Source organism: Corvus moneduloides, chromosome 10 (genome assembly GCF_009650955.1).
Source record: "Corvus moneduloides isolate bCorMon1 chromosome 10, bCorMon1.pri, whole genome shotgun sequence".
Taxonomy (NCBI): Eukaryota; Metazoa; Chordata; class Aves; order Passeriformes; family Corvidae; genus Corvus; species Corvus moneduloides.
In genome coordinates, this window is record NC_045485.1 from 5856807 (window position 1) to 5872037 (window position 15231).

Consider the following 15231-nt stretch of genomic DNA (forward strand, 5'->3'; position numbering starts at 1 on the left):
GACTCAGAAGTCCCACAGGAGCATCCCCAGCTGATTTCTCTGTGGAAACTGAGACATGTCTCTCAAAAAATACTACATCAGTTCAACACTAAGCATGTCAAAGAGCCAGACTGGCTCACCTGCTCTCCCAGGTAGCAGGTTTAACTCCTCCAGCACTGAAAGGACCCTTGTTCCCTGGGGCACTCTTGCACAGCCAAGGTTGGCTGGTGCCTCCCTCAATCTTTCCAGAGGACACTGAACATCAGTGACAAGGCCATTGCTTGAGGTCAGACCATAGTATTGGCACAGCAGCTTCCCTGCCCTGGCCCCTTGGCCCCACCAGCCACACACAGTCAGTCCTTGTGGCCACTTCCTCCACAGAAAAGCTTCATTTCAGCTGTTCCTGTTCTTTGGTCTTCTCCACCCATAACCATCAGAGCTTTTGGCTCTCCCCCTGGCTCATCATTACAGGGCGAGGATGCTGGGGCAAACAGAGCCAGGGAGGGCAAGGAGCTTAGTCCTTGGCTGGTAGGGACAGGTTGGGACAAACTGTCTGAGCTACGTGATAAGCTGTTCCTCCTGGTGACAAACCACAGACAGACAGACAGACACATGGCAGGGCTGAAGCCGAGTTTCTCATTTCTCCTGTAACCACGAGATGGAGCAACTCAGTTACAAACAGTTCTGCAGAGCCACCAGATGAAGGTGGTGGGGCGTTTCATCCCAGTTCTGGCTCGCCCAGAGGCTGCAGGCAGTTCTGGATGACAGCAGTGGATGCTCTCTCTTCTCAAGCAGGGCAAATACTTTTCTCACTGGTTAGACTCTGATTTAAATAATGAAAAAACCTCACCACGTCTTCACTGCACAGCCCTGTGCAATGGTTACTGACGTCCTAAACTGGAAGGCTGACAGCAGCATCAGCCCCATGCTGACACTTCCCATGAGCCAGGACTGACAGCAGGAGAGCTGGGACCATGGGGGTGGCTGGCACAGCCCAGCACTGCAAAGAGAAGGTTGGCCTTAAGGCACAGGGAATCAGCAGAACTTCACTGGTTGCCACTGAGGGATGTGTGTGTGGCCTGAAGGTGAGGTCTGTGTGGCCTGAAGGTGAGGTCTGTGTGACAGCAGCAATACGGCAAAGTCCTCAATAGTAATGGAAAAATGCATGTGAAGCAGCTCCTTCATCAGGAAAAAGGCACAAGATGATGCATTCAGCATCTGAAATCACGTGAAACAGGAGGTGCTTCCCACACTGGTGGCATTGGTGACACACACGGAAGTGTCAAGGACAGAGGAGAACGTGCAGAGGTGGCCCTCTTCTCCCAAGTCTCCAAGAAAAGGGACCCACACTTGGACTTGGGGACTTTGTGAAGAGACACATCCCATTAGCACAGAGCAGAGCCTGTGTTGAGAACAGAAAGGTACCTTGGCTGCCCACTGCTTTCTCCCCCCTGCATCCCAAGTAAGCTATTAATTAACAGCGTGAGAGTCCTTCATGGCCTATCCCAGCCTTTCCATTGTGCTGCTCAGTCAGATTCGTTTTACCCTCTCCATCAGCCCTCAGCATGACACTTTTTCATCCATTCCATTTTGAAGGGAGAGGAGCCTTCACACCTTGTCCCAAGTGCATTTGTACCCCCCATGCATGCCTTCCCAGCCATTTCTCCTTGTACTCTTCCCTGAAAAACTCACATGGATACTGCTGGAAAAAAACGCAGATCACTCACTGGTGGCGGCCAGACTAACCCTGACACTGCTGCTTCCTCATCCTACCTTTTCCAAAGCATCTTTTTCCAGATGTGTAGTATCACGGGGCTCTGTGCAGCAAGGGGACACCTTGCCTGGGACACCTGGTTCGGGCCAGCCTCCAGCAAGATGGGCAGTGCTCAGATGGCTCAGAACATGAGGGTCAAAGACAAAATGAGGCAAAAGAAAAAGCACCAAGTGTGTGAGGGGAAAATCTTTGATGCCTTAAGAGGCCTCCCAGAAACAGACTGGACAGGAGTAAAGGAATAAAATAGGTATTTATTTGAAAGGCCTTCAAAGGTACACCCTGGGAGCCACAGGCTATTGTCAAAAATGGACCCCAAGACGGACGACAGGTCACGAGTTCTTCACACCTTTATAGGTTTGGTTCATTTGCATATCAGGGTTAATTCTCCAATTAAAGCTTCAGTTCAATGATGTAATTTCCCCTTCACTTGCTCCCCTTTGAAGCTCTTTGGATTACACTTTTTGGGCTAGGTCAGTCTGGGTGACCTTGGAGAGCAGGCCCAGAGAGGCTTTGTATGTCTACTTTGTTATGTCTTTGTTATGTCTAGCACAAGTGAGCAGAAATTAGCAAGCTACAAGAAACCTCAGAGTTACACTCTAAGCAGTACGGAATCAGGAAAATATAAAAGTTAAAACCTAGGCATCACCGCGAGTGGGAAGAGAGAGCACCTGCTCTGAGCGTTGGTGGGAGTTTCAGAACTGGCATCTGCAAACCCCAGAGCAGGGCAGGAGCACAGAGAGCGCTCTGGCAGCGCAGCTGACGTCCCTGCTGACGGCAGCCCTGCTTCCCACCACCCAGGCCGGCCCAGCCTCAAATACCTCTTCATGGTGGTGGTGGTGCCTGTGCTGCGTGTGGGTTTTTGTTCACATCCAGAATGCAACCATGGTCACAAGACCACCACAGGATACACAGAACTGAAACCTAGCTGAGAAATGAGATAAGGTATTATTCACTCAAACTTGTATTGTTTTTTCCTTTGGTGATGTTTCTTTCTTTTTTTTAAATAGAGTCATTTCAACTAAAATACCATGGGGAAACCCCAAGGGACTATTTCTTCTCTCATCTCCTATCCCCCGTCTCTTTCACAGATGCACAGTTTTAATTTAGCCAATATAATCCTCGGTTTTGAAATTTAAGGAGTATGCAGAAGACCAAGCAAAACTACATCTGTGGCCTTTCTTTCCTTTTTTGGAAAGAACACTGCAAACATGCACACAATGGCAAAAACCTCACCTTTTTTCCCCTTCCTGCCTGAAAAAAATCACCACCTGATACTCTCCATGGGTATATTCCCTACTCCCTAGGAGTATAAACAGATCTAAGAGTAACCCTTGACTCTTTGAAACACCAAGTTGAAGTGAACATACCAGATCACCACTGAAAATCAGCAATCTCCTTTTCCTTTCTGATATCATGAAAAGTAAGGGAAAAAATGACAGCGATAGCTCAGGATTTAGATCAAAGCACATTTTGACAACTAACACTCTACCCATGGATGCTATGTACAATCAATAAAATCCTGTACTGGAGAAAAAATAAAACGAACAGAGAAAGGTCTGTAGTGCCAGAGTTTCTTTCTGTGTTACCAGAACCTTGTCTTAATGGGTGACTCATGGTGATGTTAGTCTCACAGAGCCACGTATTTACATCCTTAAATGAGCTGTGTGACATCCTATGTACATAGTCCCTGCACGCAGACACAGCGTGGGGAGGCCGGTGCTGTAATGGAAATCTGTGATGAAACAAAGAGCAGCAGCACTTGGTGCTTTCTGACATTCTGACCAGCAGCTGCTTTGCATGCAGCTCACTCTGCTGCCTTAAAAGAAAACACAAGACTCCAGAATTCTGCAAGCTGAGAAGGAAAAAAAGTCAACAACCTAAGCAAGAGACAGCCCAAAGGTAAGCCGACAAGAAATATTTCACTATACCAAAACCTTGGCTTAAAAGCTTTCCTCTTGTCACAAGATCGGAAAACTAAATATATTTTATGTAACTTGCATTGCTTAAAGCATAGCTAACTTTTTTAATGACTGAACAAAGCTGCCCTTTGAATTTATGCTTTAAATAATATTTTTCTGTTAATTTTTAATAAATCTGCACAACAGACCCTAGTCTGAAATATCTTTTAATCATAAGTAGAATTTTCTTAGTTAAACATCTTGCTGAGAAGCTGAAATTCTATTTCTCTAGACCCAGAATTTCCTAGACACACTATCTAACAAATTAAAAACAAGACTGAAGGAAAAGGAAAGTAGTAATGAAATCTCCTACAGAGGCATTGAAGTATAGAACTTTGTCAGTATTTACTACTTTTCAGAAATTCCTTAATTAACTTTTCCTCCCTTTGGCTCTCAGTAGTGGGCTCCCTCCCAGCATCAGACTCCCAGTGCTTCACTCGTGAAGGTGACCCAGCAGGAGAGCAGCATGCTGGGTGTCCAAGCCTAGGTCACCTTATGTCATCAGTGAAAACCCCTTGTCGGTCATGGACATCAGTGAAAACCCCTTGTCATCAGTGAAAACCCCTTGTCGGTCATGGACCACCTGAATTCGGAGCTTTGGGGACCCAGCCCAGCTCCCACCAAACTCTACAGCCCCGTGCTGTGAGCAGGTTTAACTCCCAGACAGTGAACAACCTGCAGCATAGCAAGGAGTGCTTCTCCTCCCCAGCCTCTCTGAGCCCCAAACGCTTCACAAGCTCAGGCTTTCATGTCCTTTGCCATTTGGGTGAGGAAATGTCACTTTCTTCCCCCAGGCTCCCCTTGGTCCCTCGCAGCGCGCAGCAGAGCAGGCACTCCTGGCAGAGCTCTGCCCCACTGAGCCCTGTCTCCCCAACACCTCCCGGGCAGTGCTGCTCTGCAAGGAGGCTTGTTCAAGGTGCGTTTCTTACTTCTGTCTAAGCTAGTAACTTATAGAATCATTTACCTGCCATTCCTGCCTCCTCAAGGAGTAAAGAACTAAATTTCCTTTCTACTGATCTTAATCTCACTCAAAGAGATCTTAATCCCTCAAACCACAGCGAGGGAGAGTTTATCTGTGAAATACTCAGGGGGGTGACTTGATCTGCAGAACAGAAACTTTGACTACTCAGTTGACAAATCTGAAATGGAACAGCATCAAAATCAGCAATTCATGTAGGAAAGACACTGGTTTGAAGTAAAAACTAGAGAACAGCAGGAAAAAGTAATTTCTGGGTGCTGACAGAAAGATCTCTGACAGACTTTATTTACAGGTTACATTTGCTGTCACGGGAACTGGCTGGAGGAAAGGATCAGGTATTCCTGGGCATTTGCATTTTTAAGTGACTACAGCATTGCAGAAACCAATGAGCACCTTCCTAGTTCTTATCAGGAGAGTCTGAGGGCAGGATCAAGCCAGAACCCTTCCTCTAAAGAAGATAATTACTTCATGACCCCAGCTCAGAGAGTGCCTGCCTCAACACTTTTAGTCCCCTCTTTGCAGAGGAAAATCCAGCTGCATGTTTCCTGTTACCCTGGTCTCTGCTCTGGTAAGTCTGGCTGATTTAGACAAAATCTCATCCTTCTCCTAAAGACTTAACCTCTGCTAGAAATAGCCTATTGGAAGCTTCCTGCCTGCAGCTTTTAGACAGCTTTTAGAAGGGCCAGAGGTACTCACAGTCCCTCTTTGCGCAGGGATGGTGGGAGAGGGTGCAGGATGGCAGTGACTGTATGGGATCTTCACATTAATAAATGTGGGGGACCCTTATGTTCTCGGCTCCCCAAGATCTCTTTTGATAGTTTGATGCAGGAAACCGGATCCAAGTAATTGTTTCCACCCTCACAATCCAAGAAACCCTAAAATCAGGGTCTGCTACCTTGTTTCTGCAGAGATTGAATCTCTCCAAGGAGATGGTGCAGCCGCATACTCTGCCCTGCCTAAATTACAGGACAGCACAGTCTGGGGTAACAGGTAACAGTGTGAGTGAGGCTTGGACACCAGAAAGCCCTATCCCCACCTGGAGGTACAACCTTGCCCCAGAATCATTGGCACTGAGCAGCTCCGTGCTACCGGGAGCTGCAATTCAGTACACAGCAGCCCAAGAGGGGAAAAAAGCATTTCCAAGACTGTGGACACATAGAGGCCTCATTGGCCTTTGTACTGTGTCATATATGTGATCTTCATCCCTCCTTGTGGTGATTTTCTTCTCTTCCAGCATACCTGGAGATATGAATGACACCCATGGCAAAGGCAATATCAGTGCTACTGTGGAGCTGTTCCAGCTCATCATGTACACACCCACTTTCATCCTGGGATTGCTGTTCAACATAATGGCTCTGTGGTTCCTGTTTTTTAAGGTTAAAAAGCTGTCAGAATCTACAGTCTACATGATAGCCCTTATATTCCTGGATACTTTGCTGTTGTTTACTCTTCCTTTTAAAATCATTTCCTACCACCTTCAGGACAACTGGAACTTGGGGTCTGTGTTTTGCTCTACCTTGGAGAGTCTTTACTTTGTAAACATGTATGGCAGCATCCTCATCTCCCTGTGCATCTGCGTGGACCGGTACATTGCTATCCAGTACCCTTTCATGGCCCTCACCCTCAGATCCATCAAGAAAGCTGCCATGGTCTGTGCTCTCATCTGCCTGGGCACCTCTGTGGGGACAGTTTCTACTTTCCAACTGCATGGAAAGGGCCACAACATTTCATCCTGCTTCCATAACTTCTCCAAGAGCACATGGGAAAACACAGGCCTGTTCAGCACCTTGGAGATCATCTTCTTTGGCAGCATGGCAGCCATGACTTTCTGCACTGCCCAAACTGTCAGGTGCCTGAGAAAGCACAGAAACCCAGACAACCCCCAAACACACAGCACTAGAGCAGAAAGGATAGTGGTGACAAACCTGGTTGCCTTTTTGGTGTGTTTCACACCTTATCACGTGGCATACTTCATGTACTTTTTGGTGAAGAACAACATCATCCACATCAGTTTTCAACAAGTGCTACGAAACACTGTTCAGGTCACTCTTTGCTGGGCAAACCTGAACTGCTGTCTTGATGGGGCGTGTTATTATTTTGTTTTAAAGGAGTCCTTGGAAGACCCATTGCAAAACAGTGAAAAAAGAGCCATGCAAAAGCCTTGATTTATATACTGCATGTTCATTACTTGGGATGATGTGTGGAGAGGCTTTTGTGGAAAGTACAGGGTTCTGAACTTCTTGCCTAAGCAATTTGCTTTAAATATTCACATCTGAAAATATTTCCTAGAAACCAGAACTATGTCCATTTCCAGGAGACTGTACCTAACATTTTTTATATCTTTCCATAATGTTTTCTGTTATTATTTATGGGTAAAAAGAAATTTCATTATTCATATAAATAGTAATGCATATTTCTTTGGATGTGATTCTTCTTTACTTGGAAAAGAAAAAAATGTTCACTTACATGTGGTACCATATTTCAGCTTCCCTGTCCACACTGTACCTGCAAACCTTCCTCAAAACTTTAGTCACTACAGACTTGGTCTGGTAAGAAACAAAGACTTGAAGTTCATGGTAGAAAGCTTCAGACGAAATTCTGTTGCCACCCCTGTCCTGGTCATGTACACTTGTACTCACATACATGCACCTGTCGGGTTTAGGCTTGCACATGCTCTTTAAAAAAAAAAATAAGGATTGTAATTCTAAATGCAAAGGCAGCTTTAGGTTCACATGGGTATAGCAAGATCTCCATGTCATTCCTCCACTGGTTGACTTGCTCTGCAAGGAGCAGCACTCCTTTTAGTGACAGCTGTTGTGACTACCTCATCACACATCTAACTAATGCTGCCACTGGCTCAAACCCCCACACAGCACAAATTGACTCCCCCAGTTCCACCAGCTCCTCTCCTACTTGAAGGCTTTTCACATCTGTTCCTTCCTGCTTGGTTAAAAACATAGTTTCATGAACAGAGCCAAACCAAACAAGAGCATGAAATAAAACCTCCTAGTCCAATGTAGTGGCAAACACATGAACCTGAAGGAACAACCCCCACCCTTATGGGGGATAAGAGCAGCCCTGATCCCTAAAGCAGTAGTCAGAAACACAGAACCCTGGGGGAAAGCAACCTTTTGGACCCCAGAGCAAGCTGAGCTCTACCATTCCCCAAATAAACAAGGCAATAAAAAATAATCAAGCAGTGAGAGCCTAACATGCCAGTCAGTTACTTCTTATCGGTGCTCACAGGCACAGATAAACCCAAAGATAACGTGCATCCAGCCTGCAGAGAGCCAGCCCACTGCTCTGGGTGACCCCCATTGCTGCCTGCATCACTGTCCCAGCAATTAGCTGCCACCTTCCTGAGGGATGAGGCTGATTTAACAATCAAAGCCAAATAGTTTTCATATTCATGTTGAGCTGGATCCTCGCAGTACCTTTTCTAAGCAAGGATACTAATCCCAGCCTTTGAACTGCCTCTTTTCCATACACTTTTGACAAGGATAATGCACAAACTGTGTATTGAGTTCTCCCCTGAGCTGGCGATTTACATGTGGAGGCTCCGGTCTGTCAAAGTGAGTGTTTTTGAAGTTGCTACATCTATGTATGAGATTGTACCAAAGAAATCCAGTTCCAGTTGGGAACACTGACCCAGCGCAGACCTAAGTATGTGCTACTGTTTACAGAGTCCTTTTGGTGTTCAGGTGATGAACTGTGCTTCTGAGAAGACGTGGACTGTGTATTTACCCTATGTCCTGGTTATAAAAAAATGCATGAAAATAAAACTCACCAGGATATTCCAGCAAGAATTCCCTCCCCATATCAATGGCCATTTCCATTGAATCCCTCAGTAATTTCAGAATATCTAACTAGCTTCCCTGCCAGCAGATAGGGAATCCTTATCAGGTCATTGCTCAGAACTTACCTCTTAACTAACTATACTTCAGTAGACACAAAGATTTTACCATTGGGACTTCAGGCTCCTTTTGGAAAAAGAGTTAACAAATCATAGAAGAAAATAGTGCTGAGGCAAAAGAGTTATTTTACATCTCAAAGCAGTAGCCATGCCAAGAGGGCCTCCACTTTAACTGATAATGCCTGAACAGAGGGAATGGAGATTGCGGGGATTGCGTCAGTACCTTGGGAAGCAGAAAATGCCAAAGTGTTTAAGAAAACTGATCTCAGTTGCTCTCCTGTAGCCTGAGGCAGCTCCATTAGTTTCACTGACATGACTTTGGGCTTACACTGCAATAACTGAGACTAGAAGCTCACCTCTAGTTTTATGCTTCCTCTGTTGCTCAGCTTTTTTCCAATAATGCCTGTTCTTTGTTGTGTTACCCTGCTGTCCTTGGTCCCACAGATCATAAAGTAACTTGCACTGTAATTTAATTTAGAGTGCTGGTAGACAGCAGGGAGATGAACATTAAATTTAGGAATTTTTGGCTTCTAGGCTACCTTCCTCAGCAATAACATACTGCTTAGAAGGGGCTGCAATGTTGACCAGATTAGGCCTTGTTAACACTGTACAAAGAACAAGTTAAAAATGCTTGAGGCATTTCTTCTTCTCCTGAGCATCTCCTCTGTGTTTCTGCAGTGATCCTGGCCATTGATTTGTCTAGAAACAAACAGGCTGAGGTGTGGAAAAGCTAGTACCTGCCTATGGACAGGGTACAGCCAAGCACTGTCTGAGCTCCCTGCCTCTCCACATGGCCCACAGTGCCCCTGCCAGCTCTAAGAGAGCACTAATGATCAGGGCACAGTAACGACTTTCATTCTAGATTCCTGGGAGAAATCAGAATTTTGTAAAGGCAACCCTTTCTACTCAAAAGTTCCCTGCTGGATCTTACTCCCTCTGGGCCTCTGAACATTCACTGTCCTGGTCAAATCTAGTGTGGTCTGATCCTTTCTTTGCTCAGGTGGGTAACTGCAGCAGCTTGCTCATTGGCAGGCATTTATATCTAAATCATGACACAAGGTTTCACCAAGAGAATATTAAAGACATAGAGTGCTAAAAAATAAAAGGAGAAAAAAATCTGAAAACCTGAAAATCATATGAACAAAAAAGAAAGAAAACCCAGAGATCTCAGTGGGTCATGGCAGTTGATGAAGCTTCTTTGCTGGGGAACTTCACCCTTTGGGCCAACCAAGGCATTTCATTTGAGAGGCCTTTCAAAAATGCACCCTGAGGCTGGCAGATTTCTTACCAAGTGGCTGGTTTTGCAGACATTCAAGCCTGTATCCTGTTTACATAAGCAATTTTCCCACTCACTTATTTGCAGGCTTCACTGAGAGACCGGGCATGTCCTTCAGCAGCAAATGCTCTATTCCCTGCAGCCTCACTCACCTGGGAAAGCAGTGAAGCTCAGACTTAGATTAACTCTGCACATCTGTCCTTCGCTTTCCAAATTTCTTGTCTTCTAGTACAACTATTATCTTATTTGTCAGGCTCAGGAAGTATCTGTTTGGCTTCGGAGAGAATAAAAGGTTAAAAGAAAACATCACTGATGATATTTACAAATAACCAGGGAAATCCCAGCCAAAGCATTCATCTCCCAAATAGAAAGAATCAACACAGCTACCCGGCATGCAGAAAATTCTACAGAGTGTTCACTATTTTAGTAATAAAAAACAAAAAAGTAAAAAAAAAAAAATTCACTTTATATATTTTATGAAAGATGTTCACATACAACAAATGGAAAAAAGTATTTACCATGAACAATATCACATCTGTGATCAGTGGTAATGAGAAAAAACTTCAGGAAAGTAAGTCTCAACAGAAATAAAAAGGGTTTTATAGAGATTTTTTTTTGCCTCATTTCTCTCAAAATGTTTTAGCATTTTTACTGCTGCTAAAATCAGTTAAAATTGCCCTTTGTTCTCTCTGAAGAAGGACAGCAACATGGTCGAAGAGGAATTTGCAGCACTGTAGATCCTAGGCCAAAGCCCTCTGAGAAGTGAAATAGTTAATTTTGCTGTGAAAGTGAAGCTCTACAGATAGGCAGAGGCAGAAATCACACCCCAGCTCCCTTCACAGCTATTTCCCCACAGTGCAAAGCTATTTGCATGCTCTTTCCATCTGCAGCATTTACTGGTGGAAGTCTCACAAAGAAGTAAAATTGTCCTAAGTGGGACCACAAAGTGGTGGAGAATGCCCCTGGCTGACCTTGGTGTGACAGGGACACGCAGAGCCCTGTGTGGGTCCCGTTTTGGAGAGAGGACACTGATCTCACACCCGACCTGTGCCATTTGCTCCTAGATTTGCAACTGGCCAGTGCAAAGCTACAATTCAGTCAGGTGCTCCAGCTTGCCTTACTCATCCCTGTCCTCATCCTTCCTTCCCTTTCACGACCCTCTGCCTTCAGCTTTTTGGAGGCACTGAATCCTTTAGCAAAGCTGAGAGTTCTCCCTCCATTGGGTTTCTTGCTACTGAGAAAGGTCTACCATAGCAACAAACTAATGAATCAGTGTCTCTAGTTACTGGGAAATGCAAAGGACGCCTACAACCTCCTTCATTTTGTTTATTCTTATTATTCTGATTTTATACACTGTGACTTCATAAGAATGGCATTTACCACATTTTCTAATGTGATAAAAAAGTTGCTGTGGGACACTGTTAAAATGAAAAATCTATGAGGAACCAGAAATGTTTCCCAGGAAGAAGAGCTGAATCAGTGCCATTTGCAGACATCAAACGATGTAAAACCTCACATCTGCTGTAGGCTACAGATTCCTATTAATCCTTATCTCTATTCCAAGACAAAAAGGGCGTTAGACTGGGACTATGTTTGAGAGCAAGCATCAGCAGTTTAGAGCTATAAACAGTGGTGGGCAATTGTTAATCCAAAACTAAGCATTACAAACCCAGGAAATCCAGTTTAGATTACACTTCAGAGTACACCACAAGAATCCCAACCATTCCTGGGTAAGTATTAACTTTGTGACTACAAGTAAAGCCACCTCCCAGAGCCCAGCATTTAACCTGGGTCTGCTTGGCCTGCCATCACTACTGAGACAGTGAAGGACACTGTCTGACACAGCTTTTATCAGTTTAAAGAGGAGCTTAGGAAAGAAAACACAAGAAGTTGCAGACAGCAGAGACCTGACTGACTTCATTCATACTGATAGGAAGTGGTGTGGGTTGAAAAAGGTGCAGCTGGAAGGGGGCAGGAAAAAAAGGACTGTGACTTTTGCCAGACCCAGCTTGGCATAGCAGTAAAAACCCTGCAGGCAGGCTTGTTTCCCTCATGCAGAGCAAAATAACTTGGTATTAATAACAAACATGCTATTTAGACCTTTTTGTTTGAGCAGTGAGAAGACAGAAGGAAACCTGAGGTGTAAAACACTGTTTCACTCAGAGCTCAACTCTTGCTGCTGCTCCCACCTGCAACTGCACAAAGACCTTGGGGTGGGACCCTGCTGTGTGACAAGGGGCGTTTGTTTCCTTTTGAGATGCCCTGAGGCATCCCACCCAGCCTCCAATGTGGAATTGAGCAGAGATGGGCTATTCCTGGTCCATCTCACTTCTGCCCATCTCTCACAGCAAAAATCATACAAAAGGAGCCAGATTACACCTAATTCAAACCCACAGCCCAACATACATTGCCTTATGATTCCTCAGAAAAAACACATGTAGGCTATCAGGAGTGGGAGGAGGTAAAGCAATGGGCTGGACACATTTGCATTTGTAACCCACTCCATGCTATAATGGTAAGAAAAAACTCAACACGACACTCAGCAGCAATAGCGAGACCTTTAATGGCCCTCTCCTTTGCAACACAAAATACTGAGGATAGACTAATATGCTACCTTGGTTTGGAACAGCAGGGCAGAAACCAGGCAGTATCCCTGAGTCTTATCCCAGATTTCATTTCTGGACATAATCACACCATTCAAATAATTTTTATGCTCTATGCTATTATGGGTTATTGCTCTCTCAAATTAGCCTGTGTCACTTGCCTGGTGATGCCCACATACACCTGTCACAAAACATCTTTAGAAGATGTCCCAAATCTCTCTCCCACTTTTTGCCAATCAAAAATCCAATCCTGTGCGTAAATACACCCATTCTAACTTTCAGGCTATCAGATTGTTTAACTTGAACAATACAGCAGCCAGACTCCCTTACTGAAAACTACTTTGTTTGCATTAGATGAAGCATTTGTTTTTCCAGAACTCCACTGCATGCGTCCAAGAATCTTATTCCTAACATTCTCCCCAGTCACATTACAGCTCCCACCTCATGTCCTTTAAACACAGATGCAAAGAGAACCATATAGGTCACAATCTCTCTTATCAAAGTTTTGGCAAAACTGCTCAGGCTACAAAATATTGTTTTCTTGGTTATATACAAAACATCAAACCAGCAAAGCTTGAATGACATTCTGCCAGGGAGCCAAGAGGAAGGAAGGACTTTGCTGGTCAGCACAAGGACATCTGGAAGTCTTGTGATGTTTTGAGTGTTAATGGAGACAGCACAAAGAACCATCGGGCAAGTTTCTCAAATCAAACAAGATGAAGCAGCAGCACCACAAGCCGATTGCAAGTGACAAACCAGCCATGGAGCCGCATTGCAGGCGGCCCTCTGGAACAAAGGGGCAGCAGATCAGGCGCCTGCAGCTCCAGGATTCTCAGCCCCCAGGGGAAAAGTGGGGTTTCAAACACAGCTGGAAACAACACATGAAAATTTCATTTCTGTAACAGCTACATTTGCCCCTTGGAGGACTCTGGGGAAATTCCTGTCAGAAGGGTATAACTTCCCATGATATAACTTACATTTGGGGTATTACTGCACCCACTCTCCATTACAACCACGTTTGCTCAGCCTCTGCTGCATACTTAATCCACCTGAAACCCTTTTATATATCACAGTCAGATGCTGTGCAAATGAGCCCAGTATCCCAGAGGATTGGAGTCTGGAGGATCCAAGTTAATTGCACTCTCTGGACAGACTCAGACTCCAATGGTCAGTGTCCAAATGAGGAATAAGTAACAGGGATGGATCAGCTCTTCAGAAACAAAAGGTCCCATTTTCATGCAAATAGCATTCACTAGGAAGAACAATGAAGGAGAAGTAAAGAAAAGTCAGACAAAGCAACAGAATCCTTATGGTCTGAAGGTTTTTAGGAGGTATCAGCTGCTCCTAAAACTATAAACAAGATTTCAGAGCTTTTTTGTATTTGCCTTTGCATCTCTAGGTGGGAGTTGATAGATGCAACCAAAAGCAAGTGTCCAATTTGCTTAAACTTTGTTTTTGTCACCTAGGTCCTATTCACACCCTCAGATGGGAACAAATTTCAACATCTGTTACCAAACTTCTGACGGACAAAGAAAGAATTTAAAAAAAGGATGAAAGAAAAATGTCATAAAAAGCAGAACGGTGGCAATGCCAGCAGCTCTTCTTGGCAGGTGCTGGCTGTGAAAGGGGCTCCTTTGGAAGATCTTGGCAGCAGCACCCTGGGCCCAAGGTGAGCGAGTGCCAGGAAAGGGGTGGTGGGAGACAAGGGAGGGCTAAGGGAGCCCCCTGGCACAGGCACAGAGAACTGACAAGCAGTGGGACCGCAAGGGGTGACACCTGCAGCACCGCTACATCCCTGGGGTAAACTCCAGTCTTCAATTGTCACAGAGAGAAAGTGTCAGGAAAATGTATATACACTGATAGTTCTTTGAATAAATCGTGATAAATCATGTATTGCTTTGCAAATTTTTCCATGCTAACCCCGGGTGACAGAAGACACCTTTTTTTCTGTTGTTTGCTTGTTGGTTAGGTTTGTTGTTGTTGTTTTCTTGCTCCACTGACACCAGAGCACACCAAGAGTACATCACATCCAACACCACGATCGTGAAGTGCTCACTGCTGCCCAGTGTTTGACTCCAACCGTGTCAGTCACTTTTACCACATTTTTTGACATGACAAAGGAATGACAACACCACCCTTCATGGTGCCACATATCCCTGAGTGAAATCTGCTGCCTCAGCTCTTTCTCCTCCCCCTCCTACCACCATGGTGTGACAACGCGCCCTTAAGGTGCCTCCTTCCCCTTAAGGGTGGGTCATCACACACAGCTGGCTTGTTTGGTTTGAAAAACAAAACAAAATTTAAAAATACCAAAACAAAACACCACCCTCAAATACTTTCCTAAATACACCACCACATTCAGGATTCCACCTCCACAAGGTGTCCCAGGGTCCTGTTTTGCAACGATCCAGGAGCCCAGGGGACTGTGAGGGTACTCTCAGCTGCTGGCACACTGTGCCTCAATGCAGCAGCACGAGAGTTTATTTTAAATATGGACAGCAAAGGATATTTAACTTCTTTCTCCTCAAAGCCATTTGCCAAACTCAGAACAGTTTTGGTCAGAAAAGCAGTGTTACTTTTAAACACTCCTGGTGCCCAAGGAGGATTTTGCATGGAAACACTCACAGCTCCACAGACAAAGTGCTGCCTCTGGGGCCTCATCTCTGTGAGGGAAAAACATGGGTTTGGACATTAAAATATTAGTTTAAGCTTTTGACACTTACTCTGTGTGTGGGTGAGTGCCAGGACA

At 44.9% G+C, this 15231-nt stretch overlaps 1 protein-coding gene across 1 annotated transcript; it reads left to right on the forward strand.

The window, feature by feature from the left end:
* Positions 1-3557: 3557 nt before the first annotated feature.
* Positions 3558-7138, forward strand: LOC116449105 (G-protein coupled receptor 55-like). Its single transcript, XM_032120270.1, has 2 exons — positions 3558-3652; positions 5925-7138. Exon 2 carries the CDS (start codon positions 5938-5940, stop codon positions 6853-6855), a length of 918 nt encoding a protein of 305 aa, XP_031976161.1. The 5' UTR covers positions 3558-3652; positions 5925-5937; the 3' UTR covers positions 6856-7138.
* The last annotated feature ends 8093 nt before the right edge of the window (positions 7139-15231 follow it).

Coding starts and splice junctions, on each gene's coding strand:
- LOC116449105 (XM_032120270.1), top strand. CDS start 5,938: ATGAATGACACCCATGGCAAAGGCAATATCAGTGCTACTGTGGAGCTG.